General features: G+C 39.5%; 3 protein-coding genes across 3 annotated transcripts; 2 read left to right on the plus strand and 1 right to left on the minus strand.

Moving 5' to 3' along the window:
- Nucleotides 1-3,295: 3,295 nt before the first annotated feature.
- On the plus strand, nt 3,296-9,749 carry LOC106872278 (signal peptidase complex catalytic subunit SEC11A). The gene is made up of 6 exons (XM_014919203.3): nt 3,296-3,378; nt 5,549-5,658; nt 6,268-6,417; nt 7,623-7,742; nt 8,151-8,208; nt 9,122-9,749. The coding sequence occupies exons 1-6, from the start codon at nt 3,319-3,321 to the stop codon at nt 9,170-9,172; spliced, it is 549 nt and encodes a 182-aa protein (XP_014774689.1). The 5' UTR covers nt 3,296-3,318; the 3' UTR covers nt 9,173-9,749.
- Nucleotides 9,750-17,480: 7,731 nt separating this feature from the next.
- On the minus strand, nt 17,481-21,850 carry LOC106872270 (uncharacterized). Its single transcript, XM_014919195.3, has 2 exons — nt 21,197-21,850; nt 17,481-19,128 (listed from the first exon to the last, which is right to left on the minus strand). Exon 2 carries the CDS (start codon nt 18,917-18,919, stop codon nt 18,170-18,172), a length of 750 nt encoding a protein of 249 aa, XP_014774681.1. The 5' UTR covers nt 18,920-19,128; nt 21,197-21,850; the 3' UTR covers nt 17,481-18,169.
- Nucleotides 21,851-23,642: 1,792 nt separating this feature from the next.
- On the plus strand, nt 23,643-27,138 carry LOC106872266 (uncharacterized). Its single transcript, XM_052977395.2, has 2 exons — nt 23,643-23,900; nt 25,581-27,138. The coding sequence occupies exon 2, from the start codon at nt 25,923-25,925 to the stop codon at nt 27,066-27,068; it is 1,146 nt and encodes a 381-aa protein (XP_052833355.1). The 5' UTR covers nt 23,643-23,900; nt 25,581-25,922; the 3' UTR covers nt 27,069-27,138.
- The last annotated feature ends 98 nt before the right edge of the window (nt 27,139-27,236 follow it).

Here is a 27,236-nt window from a genome sequence, read left to right on the forward strand (position 1 = left end):
TGCTACCACTATGATGTTAAGTACTCCTGCTACTACTAGGACAAGCTTGTGACGTTGCCTCCTACCACGACAGCTTTTGTCACACCGCTGCTACTACTTCTAAGTTAACTACTACCACTACTACTACCACTACCATCATCAACATCATCCTAACACTAATATCACACGCCTCCTACCACGATTTGTCTCCTACTACCACTACCACCGTTACCACCACCATCAGCTCAACCACACGTACTACTACTACTACTACTAAGTGCCGCTTTCTGTCGCATCAACATTTACCGAATGGCATCATGGGAAAATACATAACTAGTTGTTGGATACAATATACATTCATCTTTTTCTTTTTACTCGTTACAAGCATTAGACTGCGACCATGCTGGGGCACCGCCGTGAAGAATTTCAGTCGAAACCGACCTGTTTTTTTTTTTAAAGCCCTGTACTTGATCTATTGGTCTTTTAATTGTCGAACCGCTAAGTTACGGGGACGTAAACACACCAACACCTGTTGTCAAGCTGTGGTGGGGAACAAATACACACACACACACACACACACACACATATATATATACGACAAGCTTCTTTCAGTTTCCGTCTTCCAAATCTACTCACAAAGCTTAAATTGGCCCAAGGCTACATTATAAGTCACTCGCCCGAGGTGCCACACAGTGGGACTGAACACAGAACCATGCGGTTTAAAAGCAAACTTCTTTCTACATAGCCATGCCTGCGTCTCCTCTCTCTCTCTTTCTCTTTCTATCCACACACATATATATTATATATAGTCTTGAGGTTCCACATTTTGCCAGTTTCTATTTCTATTTGCCAAAATTTCTAATTTGGGTTTCTATGGCTGGAAGCCCTTCCTGACCCCAGCCACTTTACAGAATATGCTGGGTGCTTTCATTCAACACTACATGGATGTTTTTACATGGTACCACATGAACGCTTTTATGTGACACCGTGAAGGCACGTGGCTCAGTGGTTAGGGCATTCGTCTCACGGTCGTAAAGTTGTGAGTTCATTTCCAGGCAACACATTGTGTCCTTGAGCAAGACACTTCATTTCACTTCACTCCAGTCCACTCCGCTGGCAAAAATGAGTTGTACCTGCATTTCAAAGGGCCAGCCTTTTCACACTCTGAATCTCCCTGAGACCTATGTTAAGGGTGCACGTGTCTGTGGAGTGCTCAGCCACTTGCACGTTAATCTCACGAGCCGGCTGTTCCGTTGATTGGATCGACTGGAACCCTCATCGTTGTAACCGACGGAGTGCTCCCATTTTTATGTGACACAGCAAAGATGCTTTTACATGTTGCTACATGGGTGCTTTTACATGTTGCCACATGGGCGCATATGTGAGAAAAAATAGTTGTGTGTGTATGAGTATGTGTGAAAGAGACATGGCTTCAAGGCCACTGCATCCAAGGATCTTTCTAAAAATCAAATCCCACTTGAAAGGAACAAGATTTCAAAATGTCAAAGAAATCGAAGAGGATGTGACATGGCCGATGCTCACTAATCCCCAAAAAGGAGTTCCAGGAATTCTTCCATCAATGGAAATAGTTCTGGAAAAAAGTGAGCGGCTTCAGAAGAGGACATCATTGAGGGGAAATTAGATAATGAATCGATATGGGTTGGAGTTTCGTTTTTATAGCCCCAGTCCCGATACTTTATGGTCAGACCTCATACAGAGATCTTGAGAGCATCCTCAATACAGCCTTCTGAACAGAGTCATCATTAGATGGCTTCAATCTGAGAACTTCACCATCTATAAGATGTTTCAGCCCTTAACATATACTGACATTCTAAAAAAGCTCAAGGGAAGTCCATAATGCAACCACAAGGCTCAAGTGGGGTTCAAACGCCACATACATCTGGGACGCTGTTGCTGTTACATGCACACAAGCATCCTGGACTGTGTTTGCAGAAGGACCACTCGACAGATTGCCTTACAATCACCAACAGGCAGACTCCAGACTCTACTTCTCACTGTTTCCTCTATCTGACTCGCTAATTACACACTCTAGCCTCTGGGCCCCAAGTGTGCTGTCTCACTTCATTTCTCTCTCTCTCTCTCTCTTACAGACACTCTCCTGTCTCTGGTCCACAGGTACACTTGGTCCTCTCTCTCTGTCTATGAGACACACTCCAGTCTCTGGCTCACAGTCGTGATGTCTCCTTTCTCTCTCTCACAAGCAGACACACTCCAGTCTCTCTGTCTCTCTCTCTCTAACAGACGTACTCCAACCTCTGGCCCAAGGAGAAGGCAACATGCCTGTGCACGCAATAGTTTTTGTTATAGATTCTATAGCCACGATAAAGGCTTTTGTTCCTTGCACGCAGCTGGTCCCGTACCCTACACCATTCAGTCACCCCCGGACCCAACGGACTTCATCATTTCTCTGCAATCACCATCCTGCTCATCTGTTTCCTTCAGATATTGACCTGCAACAAATTAAAAACACACAAAAAAACAAAAACATTAACAACATCAAATTGGAAGAAGGGGGTCTGCAAGAATCGTGGGATCTGTTCCTGCCTCTTGACCCAGCAATTAAACGAAACCCTTTCAAATACACATATTTTCCTCTTTCTCTTTCTTACATCATCTCTCTCTCTCTCAAATATTTTCGTCCCCCTCCCTCCCTCTCTCTCTCAAATACTTATCCCTTCGTTTCTCCTCCCTCTCTCAATTACTTTCGTCCTTTTCCCCCTCTCTCTCTCTTAAATATTTTGCTCTTTCCTCCCTCTCTCTCAATTACTTCCTCTTTCTCACTTCCTTCTCAAATATAGTCAACCTCCCTCCCCACTCGCTCTCAAACACTTTCTTCTTTCATATACTCTCCCCCCTCCTCTCTCTTGAATACTTTCATTCTCCCCTATTTCTCAAATACTTTCGTTCCTCCTTCTCCCCTATTCATCCTTCCTCTCCCTTTCCCCTCCCTGTCATATACTTTTTCTTTTTTCCCTTTTCCTTATCCCTCTCTCTTCGTCCTTTCGTTCTCTCACTCTCTCTCTCTTTCTTTCGTAATCACTCACACTCTCTCATACGCGCGCACACACACCTCCTCCCCTCCCTCCTATATAAATACACACTCGAAAGCTGACGTAGCGTTTCAACGACGAGATCTCGCCGAACGAACGTGAAAACCGGGACTAGTTTCCCCTCTACGGTACCTTCCACTCTCACTCCCACTACCACTTCCACCTCCTTCACTCTGACGCCTCGAGTCGGAAGCAACCGCTGTCTTTTCAGCCTCTACTCCCACCGTCACTCACCTCAGCACTTCACTCACTCGAGTGCGAACAACCAATGATGGGTTTCTTAGACATGGATTTCCTCGACGATGTCAGACGGATGAACAAACGACAGGTAAAACCCACAGCTTTTCTCTGGTCTAAACATGCGGCCCTAAACCCCTTTTTTCTACCAAGGATAACCACAACGGAACAGACCTTCTCTGTGATCAAACGTGTTCCAGCTGTGACCATCGCCTCTGTATTCTCTGTTTGTTCTCATAGACAAATATGTAGAGGCATAACTGTACTTTAGCGCCCCATAATTTTCAGAATAATCGCTGTACTTTGCTGAATAATCCACGTTTTATAAAGAAATTTTACAGCGATACATTTTTGAGGATATTAATTACGATTGTGGTGATATAAAATGTTTTTTTTAATGTTTTTTTAAAATGTTTTTTTGCGACAATTCTCATCTTTCCCGAATTTTTGTTTCTTCATGATTCTCCTTATGTATATGTTTAAACGTTATCTTCCCCCCCAAAAATATGGTTTCGTAGATGTAGATTACGAAATATTGGTTTACGAAGCATCAAACATATTAGGAACAAAAAAAAAAGTGAGAAATGCTAGAATTTACGGAAGTAGTTGCAAATTGGGAAAGAACTTGGGACGGAGGAAGAACGACCGGAACTAACCCCAAACTCACACGAACCAGTGTTTTATTTCTAAATTTCATCACCAGAATCGTAATCTACACCCTTGAAAATGTCATTTAAAAACATTTAAAGAGAAATAGGAAAATACAAAATTCCACGGACACTAATCTGTAGATATCCCCCACACATATATATATATATATATATACATGTATACATGCTGCTATTTCTAGCGAGTAGATGTCCTATTATAGGCGTCTCTGCATTTCTAATGAATATATATACATGTATATAGGTTGTGAAATGAACACTTTAAGAAACCTGTGCTTTTGTCCATTTGAGTTCTGTAAGGATTTGTCTGTTATTTTTAGCACGTGAAATTACCACATAAGAGATTTGTTTCTCCCAGCGACTGACTTCTATCGATTTGAGGGAGTTGTTGCCTGCTCTTTCTACCATGTCAACCCCTTCACCACGCAGATGTATTTATTGTTGCTCTCAGTAATGATCCACTCCTGCAGAGAGAGACTTCTGTTCGGCGGTATTGTATTCCGGCCGTGACTATCCCGACATTTACAGGTGTCCATTCACACCAAATTATCCACACAGTGTAGCTTTTTCTTATCTTAAATAACTGCGTTGTTTGAAGGGTATTTAGCACCTGTTTCTCGCATGTCAACCGGCCACGTTGAGACTCCATTGGACCATATGTTATCGTAGATACACACACACATATATATATATATATATATACACGCATGTCGCATACATATATGTGTATACATATATTTGTATGCATACAAAACGTGTGTGTGTGTGTATATATATATATATATATATATATATATATATATAACGGAGAGGGTTACAAAAGCCCTTACATGCTTAGAAATAGCAGTCAAAGCTGCTATAAAAACCATCATAATCACTTATTTTTCTCTCCACAGCATTATTGTGGACAGAAAAATAGGAGTAATTATGGTGGTTTTGACTGCTATTTCTGAGCATGTGATGGTTTTTGTAACCCTGTCTGTAGTAATTATGATTTAATCATAGTTATAAACACACTCTCTTTATATATTTATTTGATAGCATGCCTGACCATTGATATATTCACGAACAATTTTTAATTGTTTATGGTATATCCTTTGGAATGTAAGTTTTACATTCTCTTCTTATATATATATATATATATATATATAGACACACACACCAGACTGGCCCTCGTGCCGGTGGCACGTAAAAAGCACCCACTACACTCTCGGAGTGGTTGGCGTTAGGAAGGGCATCCAGCTGTAGAACCTCTGCCAGATCAGATTGGAGCCTGGTGTAGCCATCTGGTTCGCCGGTTCCCAGTCAAATCGTCCAACCCATGCCAGCATGAAAAGCGGACGTTAAATGATGATAATTTACATCATCATCACCATTGCCGTTTAACTTCCCATGCTGGCATGAGTTGGATGATTTGACTGGGGACTGGCAAGCCAGGAGGCTGCACCAGGCTCCAATCTTATTTGGCAAGGTTTCTGCAGCTGGATGCCCTTCCTAACGCCAACCACTCAGCAAAGTGTAGTGAGTGCTTTTTACGTGCCACTGGCACGATTATTTCTAACAACTAAAAACGAAATTATTTTCTACTTTCAGCTTTATTATCAAGTGTTAAACTTTGCTATGATTGTGTCGTCGGCCCTGATGATTTGGAAAGGTTTGATGGTGGTCACTAGCAGCGAAAGCCCTATTGTTGTCGTTCTCAGGTGAGTTGGTGATGTGGTGAATTGATCTTCCTGGATAGAACGATAGTCTGCTTTAGGTAACTTTCTCTGGCTGGAATGGCCTTAGAGAAGAAAGTTTAGTCAACTTAGATAGGCAAATGGAATTGTTTCTCCTGCCCCAGTATATAAATATTGTATGTATACACCCATATACATTCACACATACAGACACACACACCCACAAGTACAAATATATTCACACACTCACATACAAAAATATTTTCTCACGCACACACACACACACAGTCCAAATAGAACACAGGAGCACTTGTTCCTCCAGTCACTCTGCATCAACAGGTCAAACTCATTTGGTAGTGGTGGTGGTGGTAGTAGTAGTAGTGGTAGTAAATCTTCCAGGACTGAATGTAACACATTGTCATCATTCATTATTTGTTTTCTTTCTTCTCAAACTGCACTCCTCTCCCCCTCTTCTCGCACCCTTCTCCCCATTCTTGCACCTGTCTCCCTCACACTCATCTCCTACCCTGACACTTGTCACTCACACTCTCACCCTATACTCCTCTTTCTCTCTCCCCCCCATCATACTCCTCTCATTAATCCTCCACCTTCTACCCTTCTTCTCCCTTCCAGTGGCAGTATGGAGCCAGCCTTCTACAGAGGAGACTTGCTCTTTCTCACCAATTACCAAGAGGAACCGATTCGTGTTGGAGACATTGTCGTGTTCAAAGTCGAGGGCCGAGACATTCCGATCGTACACAGAGTCTTAAAAGTACATGAAAAGTAAGTTTACAAACTTCTGTTTGGGACATGCCGTATTACAGGTATTGGTGAGGGGAATCCCCCTCCCACTCCTTGTCACAAGGTGTATTACAGACACTGGTGGATCCTGCTTACAGCCTGTTAGACTGAGCTGTTGAGCACACCAATATATATTTGTTTTGGTATATGCAACAGGAGCAGTATTAGATCAAAATGGTCGTCTATATATCATTTAAAGAAAAAAAAAAAAGTGTCTCCACAAGGTAAAGAAAGGCTTCACTCAACATTTCTCCACTCAAAATCAAATCAAATCAAATGGAAATTGTTCTGGCCGATGCCAATGCCACCTGACTGGCTCCCGTGCTGGTGGCACGCAATAAGCACCATGCATGGGTCATTGCCAGTGCTACCTGACTGGTTCCCCATGCATAGAATAATGGTTTCATGTTTTTTATATAATTAAGCTCTAAACTGTTAATTTATGAATGCGAAAGAGACAGTTGAATAACTGTAAAACCTACTTTTGGGCCACCCTACATGTATGCACACATATATATATTCTGTTTTTCTTTTTACTTGTTTGTCATTTGACTGTGGCCATGCTGGAGCACCGCCTTTAGTCGAACAAATCAACACGAGGACTTAATCTTTGTAAGCCTAGTACTTATTCTATGTGTCTTTTGATGACCTGCTAAGTTACATAGACATAAACACACCAACATCGGCTGTGAAGCAACAGTGTGGGGACAAACACCAACACACATACATATATATATGATGGGCTTCTTTCAGTTTCCATCTACCAAATCCACTCACAAGGCTTTAGTAGAAGTCACTTGCCTAAGGTGTCATGCAGTGGGGCTGAACGCAGAACCATGTGGTTGGGAAGCAAGCTTCTTACCACGCATACGGCTATATATATATATATATATATATATATTTCTACAAACACACACACACAGGTATAAATATGCATGTAGGTGTGTGTTTGTTGTATTTGTCCTCAATACAGTTTCAAAACCAGTCTTAGTTTGTATTTTGTATATGTCCCTATCACTTACCTGTTTGGCAAAAAGAGACTGACTGAATAAATACTGGGGTCGATTTACTGGACTAAATCCTTCAAGGTGGTGCCCCAGCATGGTCTCAGTCCAAGGACTGAAACGAGTAAAAGATAAATTTAAAACATAATCATTTCCTTTGTTTTTGTTCGTTTTTTTTCTTAGGGTAGACGGCAGCGTAAAATTCCTAACCAAGGGAGATAACAATTCTGTGGATGACAGAGGGTTATACGCCCCTGGACAGCTCTGGTTAAAAAAGAAAGACGTTGTGGGACGAGCACGAGGGTGAGTTTTCGTTGCCACTCAGCACTCCTCTAGCTTCACTCAACAGTCCTAGAATCACTCATGTTTTCTTAGTCTCATATGCCTCAACTTTCACTCATGTTGGTCATCTCTGTCTCCACTCTGCACACCTATTCTCTCGCTGTACTCAACTCTCCTCCAGCCTCACTCAATTCTCCTCTCGCTTTGCTCAACTCTTTTAGCTTCATTCAAGTTTTCTCTAGCTTCGCTCACCATTCCTCTAGCTTCACTCAGCTCTCCTCTGGCGTCACTCAGCACTCCTCTGGCTTCACTCAGCACTACTCTCTCACTCAATAATAATAATAATAATAATATTTAAAATAGTTTGATATGGCCCTTTATATATGTAAAGTATATCTCTGCCTGACCTTATATTCTCTCTGTTGACAGGTTTGTGCCCTATGTTGGAATCGTAACAATATTAATGAATGATTATCCTAAATTAAAAGTAAGTATAACGAGTTTGGTTAATTTATTTAACAAAGAAGTGGTGGGGGAGGAAGCATTTTCTGTACCTACTATGTGGTACCTGTCTACAGTTGGGTGGACTGTACTTACCTCGTGGCACCCATTTACGACTAGGTGGACTGCACCTGTTTACACCTATGATGAAGCACAACAATGCCCAAACGTCTCTCTTTCGAATGAAGTTCCAGGAGCCTGACACAAAAGGCTGTGTGGGGACCCAGCATTTCCTCTGTGTGTTACAACAGACTCCTAAAAGAGGCTGAGGTAGGATTTGCACTCCGACCTCGTAAAACCTTCACCAGCAATATCATCATCATCATCAAGTAACGCATGTGCTGGACGCTTTGACATGGAGCTGTCCATACCCCAACTGTCTGTTATGGCAGGGTTTCTATGGCTGGATGCCCTTCTTAATACCAACGACTGGTCAAAACAGACCCATGGGTTGGAGGGTTGTCACCTAAGTGGGGGGTGGCAAAAGTGTTACAGTGCATGCCCCCCTCCCCTACTACTTCTCTTATCATCATCTAAGGGGATGAGGTGGTGGAATTGTTGGTGCACTTGGTTTACCAGCATTTCATCTGTCTTCATGTTTTGGGATCAAATCCTGCTATGGTTGACTTTGCCTCTCATCCTATTGGGGTCGATAAAATAAATACCAGTTGAGCACTGGGGTCAATGTAATCAACTTACACCTGCCACAAAATTTGAAGGCGATATTAGTCACCGAGACATTTGGCAATATGCTGTGCATGAGTAGAAGACCCTTCAAGCAGAGTATTTAACTTCTCTTAAAGCCAGGAACTTTCCAGCCCCACCCCTAGAATACATTTTTGACTGCTGTGACACAATCTCTCATTTGTTTGTTTTTCTTTTCTTTTCTTTCTTTGCAGTATGCTATATTGGTCTGTCTTGGACTGTTTGTACTCATCCACAGAGAATAATAATCCATTGGACAGACAGACAGACATATTGTTCAGAATTCTCCGTTCATCATCTCATCAAGACCATTCCTGATCATCCACCTTGTCTCTTCTCACACACTTTTTCCCCCCTCTCCCCTGTTCTTTGTTGCATGTGCATGCACACACAAACACACACACAGTGGATGCTTGCACATGCACAAATGTGCGCACATACGCACAAAGACGTCCTCAGCTGTGGATTGACTCATCCATTACAAACTCCCTTCACAAAAGGCCCCTGTTGCAGACAAAGCCTCTGGTAACCAATGGTAACAGCCCAGACTGTCCCTTCTACGGCCTGCCCTTCCTGCTCTGTCGCTACCCATGTTCCAGCACTGATGGACGCCTCATTATGTACAGCAGGGAACGCCGTTGTAAATTTCTATGAATGTGCCACACACTTATACACACATATATTCACAAACACAAACGTGTGTGTGTGTATATATGCATACACTAACACACATGCTTGTGTGACCACATGGGGATTTACAAATCCACTTATGGATGGTTTGTTTTTATGTCCAAGTTAGAATAAAAACAATTTAAAATGAAACAGAAGAATTGCTCAATATTTTTTCAGAAAACATTCTTGTATTTATTTCAGTTGATCCCAGGACTTATTCTATCAGTCTCTTTTGCCGAACCACAATGGTGGTGTGGGTGTGTATGCAGGATGCAGAAATACTCTTGGTTGGTGTTAGAGTTTGCAGAAAATTGCTGGGAGTGAGGAACTCGTGGCTATTTTCACAGCATTCTTTCAGGAGAGGGACACTCTGATAGAAAACCTGTGGTTTCACATGATTATTGGTCATCATGCTTTGGCCGGTCATTAAGTGTTAATAACCCTTTCTACTAAAGGCACAAGACTTGAAATATTGTGGGAGGCGGCCAGTCAATTACATCAACCCTAGTGTTTTATTGACCCTAAAAGGATGAAAGACATGTAAAGACATGAAATGTTGCTAAGAATTTCGCCTGGTTCTGCCAGCTTCCTGACTAAATAATCCTTTCTACTAAAGGCACAAGGCCTGAAATTTTGGCGGAGGGGACTAGTCATTTACATCGATCCCTAGTATCTCACTGGTACTTACTTTATCAACCCCAATAGGATGAAAGGCAAAGTCGACCTCGGCAGAATTTGAACTCAGAACATAAAGACAGATGAAACGCCGCTAAGCATTTTACCTGGCACACTAATGATTCCACCAGCTCACCACCTTAATAATAATAATAATAATAATAATAATCCTTTCTACTATAGGCACAAGGCTCTAACTTTAAAACCTTGTTACACCTTATATATATATATATATATATATATATATATATATATTTTGGTGCAAATGGCTTTTTATACAATGCATAACTCAGGCAAATAAGTTTTAACTTCATCTCCTTTGAAATAGTCACCTTGCACAGCAGTATACTGGTTCCAGCATTTCTTGCCACTTTTGTAATCCAGCTTGGAAGCCATTTTCCATTAACAAGTCAAATACCTTCTCTTGTTTGCTCTGAATCTCGACAACGTTTGTTAAAACAGCGACCTTTGAACTGCATTTTCAGCTTGGTGCTAAATCTGGCAAATAGGGCAGGTGCAGAAGCGATACCATGTTGTTTCTGATGAGAAACTGAAGAGAGTTTGGCGACATTGTGTGTTGTCTTGAAGAATCTAATTCCTCGTGCTCTACAGATCCAGACACTTTTGTTGAATGTCCTGCCCCAAATGCTTCAAAATATCACAAAACAACCCTCAATTGATGGTCTGGCCCTGGGGGGCAATGAATTCTCAATGCACAATACCACATTTCCAGGGGTGATGCTTGTGGAAGGTCTTCCAGAGATGTTCTTCCACTTTTGAAGCTCCCATGTCACTTCAAGACATCGCCTCGTCTCTGCAAATTTGTCAAAGTATGCTCAATGTCTTTGTAGCAGACTTCCCAAGTTTAACACAAAATTTCACATTGGTTCTTCGTTCCATGATCATAAAAGCACAAATTTCACAAGTTGCAAAGTAAACACAGCGATGTCCCTTGGCACACTGCTTCATGAAGGTCCCTGCTAGCTCTCACTGTGCATGCAGCCATGTGCTGCCATCTGTTGGTGTGCCACAGAACAAGTCCAGGAACTTTTGATGCCACCTTGCATGTACAAGGTTGGCCAGAAGTCACTTGACAGTAAATCAAAACCATTTAATTCCAAGATTAAAACAAAAAATTATTTTATATGTGACTTCGCTAATAAATAGAAAAATGTTGAACAAAACAGTGATTTTAACTCACAGCATTCAATTATTAAACATTAATAATTGGAAATGAATAAATAAAATGAATATTAACCCTTTCGTTACTGTATTTATTTTGAGATGCTCTGTTTCTTTCAATTAATTTTAAATATAACAAAGTTATATAGTTTCCGTCTACCAAATCCACTCAAGGCTTTGATTGGCCCAAGGCTATAGCAGAAGACACTTGCCCAAGGTGCCACACAGTGGGACTGAACCCAGAACCATGTGGTTGGGAAGCAAGCTTCTTACCACCTGACAAAGCACTGCCCATATTTCACACGGAGGCTGTTTGCTCGTAGTGTTTGCGCCTGTGTCGTGCAATATAAGAGCTATCGGAATAGGATTTCCCACATATTTCACAATGATATGGACGTTCTCCTGTGTGAGTTCTTTTGTGCTGTTTTAAACTGTTGCTAGAAATAAAACATTTCCCACAAGTCACACAACAATGTCGTCTGGTTCTCGTATGGCCCCGTTTGTGAACCAAAAAATTAGAACTGTTAGAGAATGATTTGCCACACTCTTCGCAATGGTACGGCCTTTCTCCGGTGTGTATTCGGTTGTGTTTTGTTAAATCACTGTTAGAATTACAAGACTTCCCACATGTTATGCAGTGGTACCGTCGGTCCTTGCTGTGTGTTCTCTTGTGACGCGAGAGATTAGAAGAACCAGGAAACGATTTTCCGCACAGTTCACAATGATACGGTTTCTCGCCTGTGTGACTACGTTTATGAACTTCAAGGTCAGAATTTCGAAAGTACGACTTACCACACGTTTCGCAGTAAAAGCTTTTTTCTGCAGTATGAACTATTTTGTGATTTCTCAACTGATTGTTACTGGCAAAAGATTTTCCGCACGTTTCGCAGTGGAATGTTTTCTGTTCGGTGTGCGTTCTCTGGTGATTGGTTAAATTTCTGTTACACACAAAAGATTTCCCACAAATTTCACAGTTAAACGGTTTCTCTCCAGTGTGTGAACGTTTGTGGATGACAAGAATAGAGTCGGCACAAAACGCTTTCCCACAAATTTCACAGCAAAACGGATTTTCCGCAGTGTGTATGATTTTGTGTCTGACCAAGTTACTTTTCCTGGTAAAAGTTTTACCACATGTTTTACAACTGAACTGTTTCCCTCCACTGTGGATTGTTCTATGAATTGCTAGATGAGTATTCTGTGTAAAAGATTTCTTGCATATTTCACAAGTAAACGGTTTCTCTCCAGTGTGGATTCTGACATGTCTTGCTAATTCACCGTTCGAAGCAAAAGATTTACCGCATATTTCACACGCAATCGCTTTTTCCCCAATGTGTATTCTCCTTGTGTGTATTCTTAGATATTTCTTAGTGCGGAAACATTTCCCGCATATATCACAACGAAAGGCTCGTTCTCTGGCGTGGGTCCTTTTGTGTGTTGTTAAATAACTGTCAAAAGCAAAGGTTTTGCCACACAACTCACAGGCAAATGGTTTTTCTGTTGTATGTCTTTTTATGTGTTTTTTCAAGCAATTCATATTAGGAAAATATTTCCCACATATTTCACAGCGACAGGGTTTTTCTCCAGAATGTGTCTCTTTGTGTTTGAAGACTTCCTGTTCTGAAGGGAAAATTTTCCTACAAATCCCGCATCTATATTCAATAATATATCCCTTTAGTGATTGGTCATCAGCAAATATCTCCCCATGCACAGACTCCTCATCTCCGTCAGTCAGCGTAACTGCATCAACATCGCTAAAAGCAGTTGTGTTTGAAGAGTCTAATTGTATAATCTCCTCCATATTAATCGAGGAATTCTTTAATCAATAACCAATAATCATTCGGTTTAAAGTCACGGTTATCTCAGCGAAGCTTTAATGTCGAAAATATGATGCAGCTATATTCTCTAGTCATCATTAGAACGTACTTTGTACACAATGGACAGTCTCAACGTGACAGACTGCTGTAAAAGAAAAAAAAACTTCGACTTCCACGAGAAGAAATGGAGAAACGGTTATTGGATCTTATGTAGACAAAGAAAAAAAAAATGGATGGTGTCTTTAACCGATAGTAGTGGACAGTCTGGCGAAATTGGCATTCATCTACATCTTTCTGTGTGGTGTGTAAAGAGAAAGCGAATGGATCCGAGCGTTAAACTAATACATCCTTTTGTTGTTTACACCACCTGTCCTCGTCTGTTGTTTTTTCGTAAATTCTCCCATAGATAGATAGATAGACAGAGATTAGACAGATAGATAGATAGATACGAGGTATACAATTATAGACTGGTTACATGTGCATCTTTTTCCCGACTTATGGAATCCTAGGCTACATATATACATCTATGTATGTATATAGACGATATTAATTAATATCAATTTAATACCAGGTAACCAGCACATTAATATGTAATTTTCACTAGAATTGCCCGCTTTACGTTTTTGTTACTTCGCTAAATTCAACTTTGAGAATTATCCGGTCTTCGTAGACACATGACATGTGATCTTCTTCTAGCACATTGGCAGTCCACATAGTGGCCTCTATATATATTTAGACGGATAGACACATGTGTCTGTTGGGCAGACGAAAAGAGGTTGGTTGCTGGAGATAAGAGGAAAGCTTAGAGGAAATTAATCCAATAAATGCGTACTTAAGAGCTGAAAATCATCTGGAAAAATAAACACAGATGAAAGGTAAAAAGTGTTCATTGATTGATTTGTTGGTGATTAAAAGTCATTTCCCGTCCTCACGAAGCTGATGGAAATCACCGATCTTGGGCCACAGGGAGCTTCTCCTATCCCAGCCACAAATATTAACGTTCGTCTTAACACGAGATAATTACAAAACATTTAATTAACTCGACTAATTAACAATAAAACCAGTAGACGGTGTCATTGAAGATTATTCCCTTCGTGATAGTGACACCGGTGTCGTTCGCTAAAAGTCCCTGATGTAGTTTAATACATTCGGAAACGACTTTGATTATATTAATTTGCTTCTTGGTTCCCAAAATATTTTTCTTACTTGTGTACCCCTTTGACCCCTATTTTACTCTACTGGACCCTTATAACCATTCAGTGTTTTAAAAATCCTATTATATTTTTTATTATTAAATATTATTAGGAAGTGTATTCAAAAATCATTCAAATATTTTGTGTATTGTAAAAGTATAACCAATAAATTTTAACAAAATCTTACGTGGATCCCTAAGGGTCATACGGACCCTGGATGGGAACCCCTGTTTTAATATATCTAATCCATAGTAAATAAAACAAAGCCATCACACGACAATATCTTTATTACGAACATATAAAGGAGTCTGCGTAGATACTCAACTGCTAGCATTAGCAGAGAAATCACCCTCAAATCATCGAACTGGCTTCAAGAAGGAATCATGTATTTACAGTATGTGTATGTCTACGTATGTGGAGGCGCAATGGCCCAGTGGTTAGGGCAGCGGTCATAGGATCGCGGTTTCGATTCCCACCTAAAGCGCGACGGGTCACGATCGTGGCCATGAGGCACAAGCCGATGCATTTAATTTCTGGCCGTCTGTTGGGGTCTAATGTCACTCAAACGCTTCGATACTCACCAGAATACAAGAGGAATAATAGTTCAACTAATAACTTTTCAGATGATGTAAAACTTGCTACCATTATACACTAAGAAGATATTTTAACTATTTTTTTTTATGTGTGCATGATAGTCTCATTTTCATAAAATGTGCTCAGCAGTCCATGCTATCTAAGTGCAAATCTCAGTGCTTTATGGGTTAAAATGATTTAATTAGTGCTTTAAAGAATTAATTAGTCTGCGGGACTAATACTGAAAACAACAACAAGAACAGAACATCCCCATTTCTGGGGTATCTCGAAGAAATGGAACGATCATTCATATGAAGGCATAAAAGTCATTAAATAAGTTGTTTATCTATTGAAAAATTTTACTTTAATAGCATCGCTTTTGGACGGAATTCTGGTTTCAGCACTCCATATAACCCCCTTTTTTTTTTTAGAAAAGTTTTACTAATTTGCCTTCTTTTCCGCTCTAGGCACAAGGCCCGAAATTTTGGGGGAGGGGACCAGTCGATTAGAGCGACCTCAGTACGCAGCTGGTACTTAATTTATCGACCCCGAAAGGATGAAAGACAACGTCGACCTCGGCGAAATTTGAACTCAGAACGTAAACTCAGACGAAATATCGCTAAGCATTTCACCCGGCGTGCTAACGTTTCTTATCTTTTTATTGCCCACGAGGGGCTAAACACAGAGGGGACAAACAAGGACAGACAAAGGAATTAAGTCGATTACATCGACTCCAGTGCGTAACTGGTACTTATTTAATCGATCCCCGAAAGGATGAAAGGCTAAGTCGATCTCGGCGAAATTTGAACTCAGAACATAGCGGCAGACGAAATACTGCTAAGCATTTCGCCCGGCGCGCTAACCACTCTGCCAGCTCGCCGCCTTACTAATTTGTCTTCTACACACGGGAATTCACACGATTATGCAAAAAAAACAAAAAGTTTGATTTAAGGACGATTCAGCTGTTATTTTTAGTACATTTCACGACCACATGATATCTTCCACGTTTCTTTGTCACTGATGTGTATTGATCTTCCCATAAACACATTTAATGGAATAATGATGCGTCCAAGGGTGGTCCATTGCTAGGATTTAAGCACAACATTCGGACTGTCCATGTTTTAAACTTTGATTTAAAAAAAAAAATTCGATAAAGAGTGGAACTCTTAGGATTTAATTTCTAGAGGGGTTTAAAAATAATTTAAGAAATATTTTTTGCCTAATCATAAGAATTCCTGAGTGTAGAATCATCATCATCATTTAACGTCTGCTTTCCATGCTGGTCTCTTCGATGTCCATGGATACTACGGACCATACTGTAATCATCCCAGGAATACGGACTCTGATCTTAAGAAGACATGTGATTCATTGAAATGCATGTAGCGATGCATTAAATACATATAAATACCATCCAAGGATTATTGTTACAATTATTATTATTTTTATCTTACATTATATCAGTACAACTTGATGCAACCTCCAAAAACTGGTTCCCACCAGTCAGCATCATTAGACTCTGGCTGGCATGATGGAATAAGAGATTCATTTGCAGATTCAAAACGTTTCCCATAAACGAATTTAAAAGATATATACGAGGGTGAGTTAAAAAGAAATACCATTTTGTTTAGGACAGGTATAATTACCAACACAGGAACATGTATCATGCACCAAAATGAAGCTGGTCCTCTGTGGATCACATCCCTACTTCTCAACATAGTCACCGTTTCTCTCAATAGCAATGTTCCACCTTCGAATGAGAGCATGTATCCCTGCCCCGTAAAATTCTGTTGACTGTTCTTTGAGCCACTGCTTCACTACAGTTTTCACTTCCTTGTCACTGAAATAATGTTTGCCTCTCAAACCCTCTTTCGTGGCACCGAAGAGATGATAGTCTGAAGGCGCTAAATCTGGTGAGTGTGGAGGTAGTGAAGAAGTGGCTCAAAGAACAGTCAACAGAATTTTACAGGACAGAGATACATGCTCTCATTCGAAGGTGGAACATTGCTATTATAAATGAGTATCATTGTCATGTAAGTGGTGTCACTCATTTCCAATATTCTGCAAAAACATGCCATGGAAGGAAATATTACCTTGCTTGGAAACAAGTGAGGATTGGTGACAGGAAGAGCATTCAGTCACAAAAAATCTGCCTCTTTAGAAAAAGAACGCAGCTCCTATAACGGACAGAGTCAACAACTATTGAAGAGGTTGCAAGAAGCAATGAAAATTTGTAAAAACAAAAAAATTAAATAAATAAGTAAACGAATGGAAATCAAACCAGTGAGTGTGTTAATTAATAAGGCATTAACACAGAATGACTCTCCCCAGACACAACAAAATATGCTTCAATATATGAATTCACATAAAGAATCTTGCAAACGAAATACAAAAACAATATTAAAAAATAAAACGACAGATAAATATATATTATGGATAAAGACATGTTTGAACAAGAAAAATTGATTTTTAATGTTATATTTTTTGAAATAATTAAATTTTAATGTTATATAACATGCAATGTGTAAAGTAAATTTACAGTTTTTGTCTTCATTAATTTTTTATTGTCATTTCACTGTTTAAAGCTTATGTAATTCATTTTTGGAGTGAAATCTATAAGGGATCATCCATGTTAATCCTTTATGATTCAGATTTTTCTGTCAGATGTAAAACTTATCCATTCACATTGTTTGAATTAATTGTTTTAAATTAGTTATGCTTTATCTTGTAGCTTCGAGATTTTGATGATATAATACTTTATTTTTAGAATGACAATGTAGGGTAGGCGTGAGAGGCCAAATTAGGCTGATTTGAGCATAAAATAAGGAAAATATTTGGGCTGGATATAACTGGATTAAATCCTAATGGGTTAAGTTAGTTTAGTCATGATATCTCACTCACCACTGAGATGGGGGCAGGGATTAACAACTACTTAAAAGAGGTGGGGGCGGGTTGGTGCTAAAAAAACAAAAAAATGGTTAAGAATCATTGTATTAGAGAAAAGATTTTTCTTCAATGAGAACACACTTCTAGATATATGAGATGGAACTTCAAAGTCAATTATTTCCGACAAACAACCACCAATCTACCTACGAAGGTTGGGGTTTCGAGTTCAGATTCGCAGCATAAGAATGCCTCATGTTTCACTGTTAAATGGTTTTCCTCGACTGTGGATTCGTTTGTGTCTTTTTAAATGGCTGTTTGTTAAAAACGATTTCTCACATATTTCACAATGATAGGGCTTTTCTCCTGTATGACTCCGTATGTGGATGACAAGGTGTGAATTTTGAGTGAAAGAGTTTCCACAGATTTCACAGTGGAAAAGTTTCTGTCCCGTGTGGATTTGTCTGTGCGTCTTCAAGAGGAAGTTAGTGCTGAACGCTTTGCCGCATATTTCACAATGGAAAGGTTTTTCTCCAGTGTGGCTACGTATATGGGTTACAAGATGAGATTTGTTCACGAAAGATTTTCCACACAAGTCGCACTCGTACGGTTTTTCTCCGGTGTGTATTCTTTGATGAACGACTAAGTTAGAATTCTGAGTGAACGATTTTCCACAGATGTCGCAGTGGAATGGTTTTTCGCCAGTGTGGATTAATTTATGCTTTGTCAACACACTGGTAGACACAAAATATTTTCCGCATATTTCACAGCGGAATGTTTTTTCCTTATTGTGTATTTCTTTGTGCATGAAGATATCTAATTGAGAAGTGAAAGTTTTCCTACAAATCTCACAAGAATATCGAGGAAGATCTTCATATAAAGATCTTTGATTGGTAAATGTTTCGCTATATAAAGGTTTCTCATCTCTATCTGTCAGTGTAACTGTCTCTATATCATTAAAGACAATTGTCTCAGAATTGTCAAAGTGATTAATGTCCTCCATACCAATATTCTTGAAGTATTCTTTCTTAAGAGCTAAGAAATGTCTTGCAAATATAATCTATAAAAATTCAGTTCCTTGTCTTTGATATGAGACAGACGTCTGTTCACAAGCGTGGGAAATATGCAGCGTAGATGTATTTTCTGTTCACCAGTAGAAAAGTTTTCACTGAGTTGTACTTCAAGTTGTAATGGAGCAATCGTCTGGCATAACTGCAAAGAAAGCAAAAATCATCATCATCATCATCATCATCATCGTTTAACGTCCGCTTTCCATGCTAGCATGGGTTGGACGATTTGACTGAGGACTGGTGAAACCGGATGGCAACACCAGGCTCCAGTCTGATTTGGCAGAGTTTCTACAGCTGGATGCCCTTCCTAACGCCAACCACTCAGAGAGTGTAGTGGGTGCTTTTACGTGTCACCCGCACATGACAGTTTAAGGCTGGAGCCAGAATGAAAATATATATGTGTGTGTGTGCGTGTGCAAGAGGTGTGCACCAAAACATTAAACTCCCTGTTATGTGATTTGGTAGAGTCCAAGTAATTGTAGTAGGGTTATTACATAGTATGAAAAACACAACCCTTTTGATACCAACTTGCCTGAAACAATGCCCCTAGTTTTATTACACAATTTCTTAATTTTAAAGTGATTTAAATTAAAAACTTCCATAAAAATTTCATGTTAGTTTTGAAAATGACAGGTATTTTATTAAATTCTTCATTATTTCTAAAATTAATTAAGTCAAAGAGAGTGTATTCCAATAGAAATATGGCAACGAAAGGGTTAAATGTGAGAGGAAGACATGAATCAGGAAGTTAGGATTCCTTTATTTCATCGGTAACACGTTTTTTGCAGTCTTATCAATTACACTCTTCCCTGAAATCGCTGGCCTTTCGTCTGTCTTTACATTCTGAGTTCAAATTCGGGGAGGGGAATACGTTGAACAAAATCACAATTAACTGATCCTCTTGTATTTTCTTTTACCTAAAGCCAGGAACTTTTCAGCAACCCCTTGTACATATGTGTGTGTGTGTGGAGAGAGAGAGAGGACCCTATGATGGCCCTCGTCAAACCCACGTATAATAAAAGTCAGTTTAGCTCTGATTATTCTGCCCTCCTGTTTTGCTATCAAGGACTGTTATTGTTCACAGAGTCCTTCTTTTTATAAAAAGGTCGAATATGATTTAAAAGAGATTAGCTGCTATGTTTAACTTGAACAAATAATGATGAAAAGGTACCCAAGTCAAGATTTGCTGATCGAATGAAAAGTGAAAAAGTGTCAGAAAAACTTCACTGGTTTATTTTTGTTGGGGATCAAAAGTCATTTCTCATCCTGTCCTGTAAAAACAGGAGCAAATTAATTGACGATGTTAATCTTGTGATAAAACGACGGAACTTCGACCCTGAACACATGGAGGTCACCCTCTCTTCGTCACAAACATTAACGTTCACCTGAACATGAGATAATTACTGCACAAGATATTAATTAAATTAACTTGACTAATTAGAAACATACTACATGGGTGGTGCCATCGATAATATTCCTCGCGCCTGATGCAGATAATAGAAATTAAAAGCCCTAAAATATAATTTAATACATTTTCATAAACACTTGCAGGGCATCCTAACAGAATAGCACCGGAAATAACCAAGGATGGCAAAAACTAATTTCTTCTGATTTGCATTCTAAGTATCTGAGAATGCGATATATATATATATATATATATATATATGCACACTCATATACATACAGGGGAAGAATTCTGAAAAAATAACTTTTTGTCGCATTTATATATTAAACACCTGCGGTCAATAAATATTCTTCGAAAATACGTTTAATATAAGAAGAAAAAATTACGAAAAACCCCTCAAAGCTGAAGGTAAATCGAAAAGGTGCAGGGGTGGGGGCGATTCCCCCCCCCCTTTCTTAGATGTGTAAGCTACGATGCTTAAACATACAGTTCCGAAGAAATCGTGGTTTTGGGTACACTAGATAAATTTCCGATTCTATTCCGAAGAGAATAACCGAAAGAACTATTAAATAGCCATCAAATCACATCCCGAACATTTTTCTTCTCGAAGTCCAGGTTATACATACACACAAAAGCGGGGCGGTCATGACTGGGACGCCTATGATAATTCAATAACAAAAAAAAAAAAAAAACATGCAAAAATTGACCGGAAAATGGAGAATAATAAAAAAAAAATGCCAACCTCTCTCCCACCATCACCTCCACCATTTAAAACCCTTGTTTTAAATGTATTAAGATTACTTACCAGATAATAACCTGTCCGAATGGTGTTAATTCATAGACGTAAATGAAGAACTTCGGAAACGGTTGTAATTAATTTAAATTAATTATACACATCACTGATGTTATTTAAACAAGAACAATGACGATGATTGCGGAAAACTAAAAGGTCGAGCACTTTGGCAAGAGAATGTCGCTGATAATGGTGAATTTAATTTTGCATATAATAGGAAAGAAATTTATAACGATTAAATGATTTGTTACATTAAACAGATAATAAATAATTTATAATGTTATAAAATTAATCGATTGATCGGCAGATTAGGGAAGAAATATTTCCGTAGGATGTAATTTAGTTGAAAGACAAAGCAAACACTCCTTTGTTCCGCAGCAGTCAAGGAGTCGGTGCCCGTGGCAGACAAGGGAGGTCACTCTAGGGGAATCGGAAGACAATGCTGCCTTTTCCTTTTTCCCATCACACCATATCAACTATGGGAGTCTATATAGATATATATGGATGAATAATGGATAGTCATTCTGTTTCTAGCTTCACATGTGGTTACAGAAACTAGTCTGCTACGATAAACACGAGCTAATGTACTATTAGCAGTAGTAGTGGTGGTCTAACAACAGGAAGTAGTATTGGAAACCAATAGACAATGGATTGTGGGCGGTGTTCGGAAGTTCATGTCCCCGCTAGGAAAAGTTTCCATTGCGTAATTGAAAGCGAGAAGGTCAGAATCCGGTTAAGGACGCCGGACAAAACGCTTAGCGGCATTCCGTCCGTCTTTTACGTTCTGAGTTCGAATTCCGAGTTTGCTTTTCATCCTTTCGGGGGTCGATAAAATAAGTACGAGTTGAGTACTGGAACCGATGCAACCGTCTTCCCTCCTCATCTCCCGAATTTACTCTTTTACTCTTTTACTCTTTTACTTGTTTCAGTCATTTGACTGCGGCCATGCTGGAGCACCGCCTTTAGTCGAGCAAATCGACCCCAGGACTTATTCTTTGTAAGTCTAGTACTTATTCTATCGGTCATTTATGCCGAACCGCTAAGTTACGGGGACGTAAACACACCAGCATCGGTTGTCAAGCGATGTTGAGGGTACAAACACAGACACACACATACATATATACATATACATATATACGACGGGCTTCTTTCAGTTTCTGTCTACCAAATCCACTGACAAGGCTTTGGATGGCCCCAGGCTATAGTAGAAGACACTCGCCCAAGGTGCCACGCAGTGGGACTGAACCCGGAACCATGTGGTTGGTAAGCAAGCTCCTTACCACACTGGGTACTTTTGAAGACATCTTTCCCCAGTTGCTGATGTTTTGTTTCCAAATAAAACCGTTTTCTCATGAAGATCGCATGCGTGGGAAAAGCCACTACATCTTCATCACCATCATCATCATCATTTAACGTCTGTTTTCCATGCTGGCATGGGTTGGATGGTTTGACAGGAACTGGCAAGGCCAGGAGCCACTCCAGGCTCCATTGTCTGTTTTGACATGGTTTCTACGGCCGGATGTCCTTCCTGAAGACAACCACTCCACAGAGTGTAACTGGATGCTTTTCACGTGGTACCGACACCCACACCATTATCTTTACGTACGCACTTCTCTCTCACGCAATGCCTCGGTTCTTTCTAACACACTGTCTCGCTATCTGGAACACCTCAAGTCTCTGATCTTCGTTGCTCTGAGACAGTGGTTCCCAAAGTGGGCGGCATTGCTGCCCTGGGGGCGGTGGAAAGTTCCAAGGGGGCGTTGAAGAAAAGTCGGGGCGATAATGGGGTAGCAATTCATGTAAAAACAACAAAATAATGGGTTTATTAGGTTAAGTTTTATTTGTGAAATACAGTTGCTTTGAATTTGCCCCAGAAAGAGGTCTATGCTTAGGATGGGGACGCAAGGAATGATGCCTGGGTGTCAAGGGGACGGCTGCCCGAAAATGTTCGGGAACCACTGCTCTAAGGAATTGGCAAACCTCAATCGGTAAAGAAAAAAAAAAATCCTTGTTGTCTGTACAGGAATTCTATGCCGTCAACTCGCATATTTTTATTCGTTGACTGTGTTACTTATTTTATTAATTAGACTGTGGCCACGCTGGGGCACCACCTCGAAGAATCATTAGCTGAATGAATTGATTCCAATATCTATTATTTTAAAGTTTGACGTCAGTTCCCTTTGCTGAACTGCTAGATTATGGGGAGGTCAACACACCAGCAACGGTGCTACTGCTAGTGTTACTACTACTACTATTACTACAACCACCACCACCACCACTACTACTATTGCTGCTGCTGCTGCTACTACTACTACTACCACTACCACTACCACCATGTAGTAGCAGCAGTAGTGTTAGCCGCTGTACTTTTTTATCTGAACGGTATCACAGACGTCTCGGTTCCTCCTCTCCCCCCCTCCCACCATTTCCACTTGCATAACAGCCGAACGTCTTCATCATCACCTGACCAAAATTAACCAATGAAAACGCAGCAATTCATTCTCTGCCGAATGCGTATTCGTATTCCTGGATATCTCTTCAACGATCCACTTCTGTTTCTTCCACCGTTTTAAGCCGATTCCATCCATCTTCTCATCTTACATCCTTCACAGACTGCACTGATCCTCCTCCTCCCTCAACCAAATTACCAATCCCGCCCTTCCACCCGTGACTCCGTCCAAAGAAGCTACAACAGTTCTTAAACAACAATTATAAGGTAACCGTTAACATTAACGTTCTTTAAGTATATCTACACTTTAGGGTCCCATTGACTTTACGTCTTCATATCTTTCTTACCTGCTTTTCATTGTTTATTTGTTTTAATCTGTGGACTACAGCCATACTGAGGCCACCGCATTGGAGGGTTTTGAATCTGGTACTCGTTCTGCCGGTTTTTGGCCGAACTGCTATCTCACAGACGTAAACAAACCAATACCGTTTATCAAGAAGCGATGATAGGATAAATAGAAGCGACACACACACACACACACACACACACACACATATATATATATACGATGGGCTTCTTTCAGTTTCCGATTACAAGATCCACTCACAAGGTTTTGGTCAGCTAAAGCTTACAGTAGAAGACATCCCAATGTGTCACGCAACGGAATTGAACCCGGAATCATGTGGTTGGGACGAAAGCTTCTTGCAATGCAGACTGCTCATGTTTTTTGATGAAATTTTGTGAGAAACATTTCCGAAGATTTCGATGAAATGGTTTTTAACATCCATTTCTGTTTTGGAGAAAATAATTAAGACGTAATTTTAAAGAAATTGGGGAATATATAAAATCTTCTTCACTTACTTGAAATACCGAAACGAAATAAAATATCTGTGTTTACGACAGAGATGGTATTGCAGTGGTTTAATTTCTGTGGACTCATTACATCTAATAATTAATGCTGTTTTTAATTAAATTCTTTAGAGTCACCAAAATGTTTCTTTTTTACTTTTCTCTTCTAATAAATTTGTTTTAAAATGAAAGTATGTTATAATAAACAATATTTTTTTAATTTCGTTTCGGTATTTCCCTGCTTCATGCATCTTCGAAATTTCGCAGTGGCCCTTCTGTAAATTTATCTTGAAACAAAAGAAATCCAGGTGAAAGTCTGTAATAGATCGCCTTCATAAGTGAGATTTTCAGCGAAATTTTGCTTTAAGCACCATATATATAACCTTCTCATATCTTTTTTTTTATTTGTTTGAAATTTTCAGAAAATCTTAGCAAATTTGTATTCCACACACAAGAAAACAAATTTTTTAGTGTGATTTGAGAGCTATTTAGCTGTCATTTTTAGCATATCTCACGACCACCTGATACTCTCCTCGTTTGTTTGTCACTCTCATGTGTATTGATGTTTAACAACATCTTTCTCCCCATAAACATTTAACGATCCATTGCTGGGATTTAAGCCAAAAATTTAGACTAAAAAAATTTAAATTTCGAAAAATGTTTTGTCTGCATGCAAGCATCTTGGGCAAGTTTGGCTGTTGGCACTTCCATGCCTGAAGAGCTTGTCTCAAACGTACAATGCCCCTCTGTAGCACTGCCATGTCGAAGACAATGTATTTGATTCTCTGATGGAATTTCTTGTATAGCTGAAATGTGGCTTCAGATGGTACAGCATGATGGCCTCCACTTTGAATGGTTGGCTGTTTTGTAACTAAATGAATAAAACAAATAAGTTGCCAAAATATTACAAAACTTTTGACTCAACACAATATGAACTTCAATATATTTATGTTATAAAACGTTCAACTGTTCGAGGTAATATTTATATCAATAGTTTATCCCAAGAAATTCAGTGAAAAAAAAATATATCCATTGTTTTTATATCTTTGCATTTCAAATCTGTCTCCTCTATATTGTTGTTTCTTTATTTTGTTTCAGAATATTGGATGAGATTGGCATTGATTAACTCTTCATCAGATGCATCGTCAATATTTATCATCTTTTAAAAGACTAAAAGAAAATGTGGCACAGAACAGATTTGAATAATTCCGAAGAATTACGTTGAAATAAGTTGAATAACATCAATTCTTTTCTTCGTTGTCTGGAATGTCTGCAAACTTGTTTTCCTTTTTAATTAAACTTGGATGATTTTGCAAAGAATTTCACAGTATCTTCAAATATCGACAAAGATTATGGTTGCTGGAAATATCGCAGTAGAAATATTTGTCAGGAATATACAGTAAAAGGAAAATAAGGAAGAAAATATCCTCTTTGGATTATATGAGAAACTTAATTGATTTTTATCCTGAAGAGATGCCAAAAGTGATTGGAAAGTCATCATATGGCGATGTCCGTGGTAAGTCGTTCTCTGGAAGTAGTGACTTAACAAAACACAAACACATTCCTACAGGAGAGAAGTCCCATCACTGTGATATCTGTGGCAAATCATTCACTGAAAATGGTGATTTAACTAAACACAAACGTATTCATACAGGAGAGAAGCCATTTCACTGCGATGTGTGTGGTGTGTCTTTCTCTCAAAAAGGTAACCTCACCACTCATAAACGGATTCATACAGGGGAAAGACCCTATTGCTGTGACATCTGTAGTAAATCCTTCTCTCAGAGTGGTGAATTGACTATTCACAACCGCATTCATACAGGAGAAAAACCATATCGTTGTGACATCTGTGGTAAATCATTCTCTCGTAAAGGTAACCTAACCACTCATAAGCGTATTCATACAGGAGAGAAACCATATCACTGTGATATCTGTGGTAAGTCCTGCTCGGGCAGTAGCAACCTAACTACTCACAAACGCATTCATACAGGGGAGAAACCATACCACTGCGATGTCTGCGATAAGTCGTTCTCTCAAAGTGGTGAATTAACTAAGCACAAACGCATTCATACAGGAGAGAAGCCATTTCATTGTGATATCTGTGGTAAATCATTCTATGGAAGTAGTGAATTAACTATACATAAATATTTTCATGCAGAAGAGAAAATATACCAGTGTGATATCTGTGGTAAATCATTCTCGAGGGGCAGCGATTTAACAAGACACATACGAATTCATACAGGGGAGAGGCCATACGAATGTAATATCTGTGGTAAATCATTCTCTGAAAATAGTGTCTTGACTAAACACAAACGTATTCATACGGGAGAGAATCCATACCATTGCGATATCTGTGGTAAACCGTTCTCACAAAGTGGTGAATTAACTCGACACATCCGCGTTCATACAGGAGAGAAACCATACAACTGTGATGTCTGTGGTTCATCTTTTTCTCAGAGTGGGGAACTGACAACACACAAACGTGTTCATACAGGGGAGAAGCCATATCACTGTGATGTCTGTGGTAAATCATTCTCTCAAAAAAGTCACTTAACTACGCATGTATCTCTTCATGCAGAAATGTAACTGTATCAATATTGAAATATAAAACATCATCATCATCATCATCATTTAACATTCGTTGTTCATGCTGGCATGGGTTGGATGGTGTAACCAGGGCTGATAAACTGAGGGGCTGCGCCAGACCCCAGTCTGATTTGGCATGGTTTCTACAGCTGGATGCCCTTCCTAATG

This window comes from Octopus bimaculoides, chromosome 28 (assembly GCF_046866305.1).
Source record: "Octopus bimaculoides isolate indiv1 chromosome 28, ASM4686630v1, whole genome shotgun sequence".
Classification (NCBI taxonomy): domain Eukaryota; kingdom Metazoa; phylum Mollusca; class Cephalopoda; order Octopoda; family Octopodidae; genus Octopus; species Octopus bimaculoides.

What these genes read in the sequence shown, in the direction of transcription:
- LOC106872270 (XM_014919195.3), bottom strand. Translation starts at nt 18,919, where the DNA reads ATGGAGGACATTAATCACTTTGACAATTCTGAGACAATTGTCTTTAAT.
- LOC106872278 (XM_014919203.3), top strand. Translation starts at nt 3,319, where the DNA reads ATGATGGGTTTCTTAGACATGGATTTCCTCGACGATGTCAGACGGATG. An exon ending in GTCTTAAAAGTACATGAAAA is followed by an intron (nt 6,418 to 7,622) that starts GTAAGTTTACAA and finishes TTTTTTTCTTAG; the next exon opens with GGTAGACGGCAGCGTAAAAT. An exon ending in ATGATTATCCTAAATTAAAA is followed by an intron (nt 8,209 to 9,121) that starts GTAAGTATAACG and finishes CTTTCTTTGCAG; the next exon opens with TATGCTATATTGGTCTGTCT.
- LOC106872266 (XM_052977395.2), top strand. Translation starts at nt 25,923, where the DNA reads ATGAGAAACTTAATTGATTTTTATCCTGAAGAGATGCCAAAAGTGATT.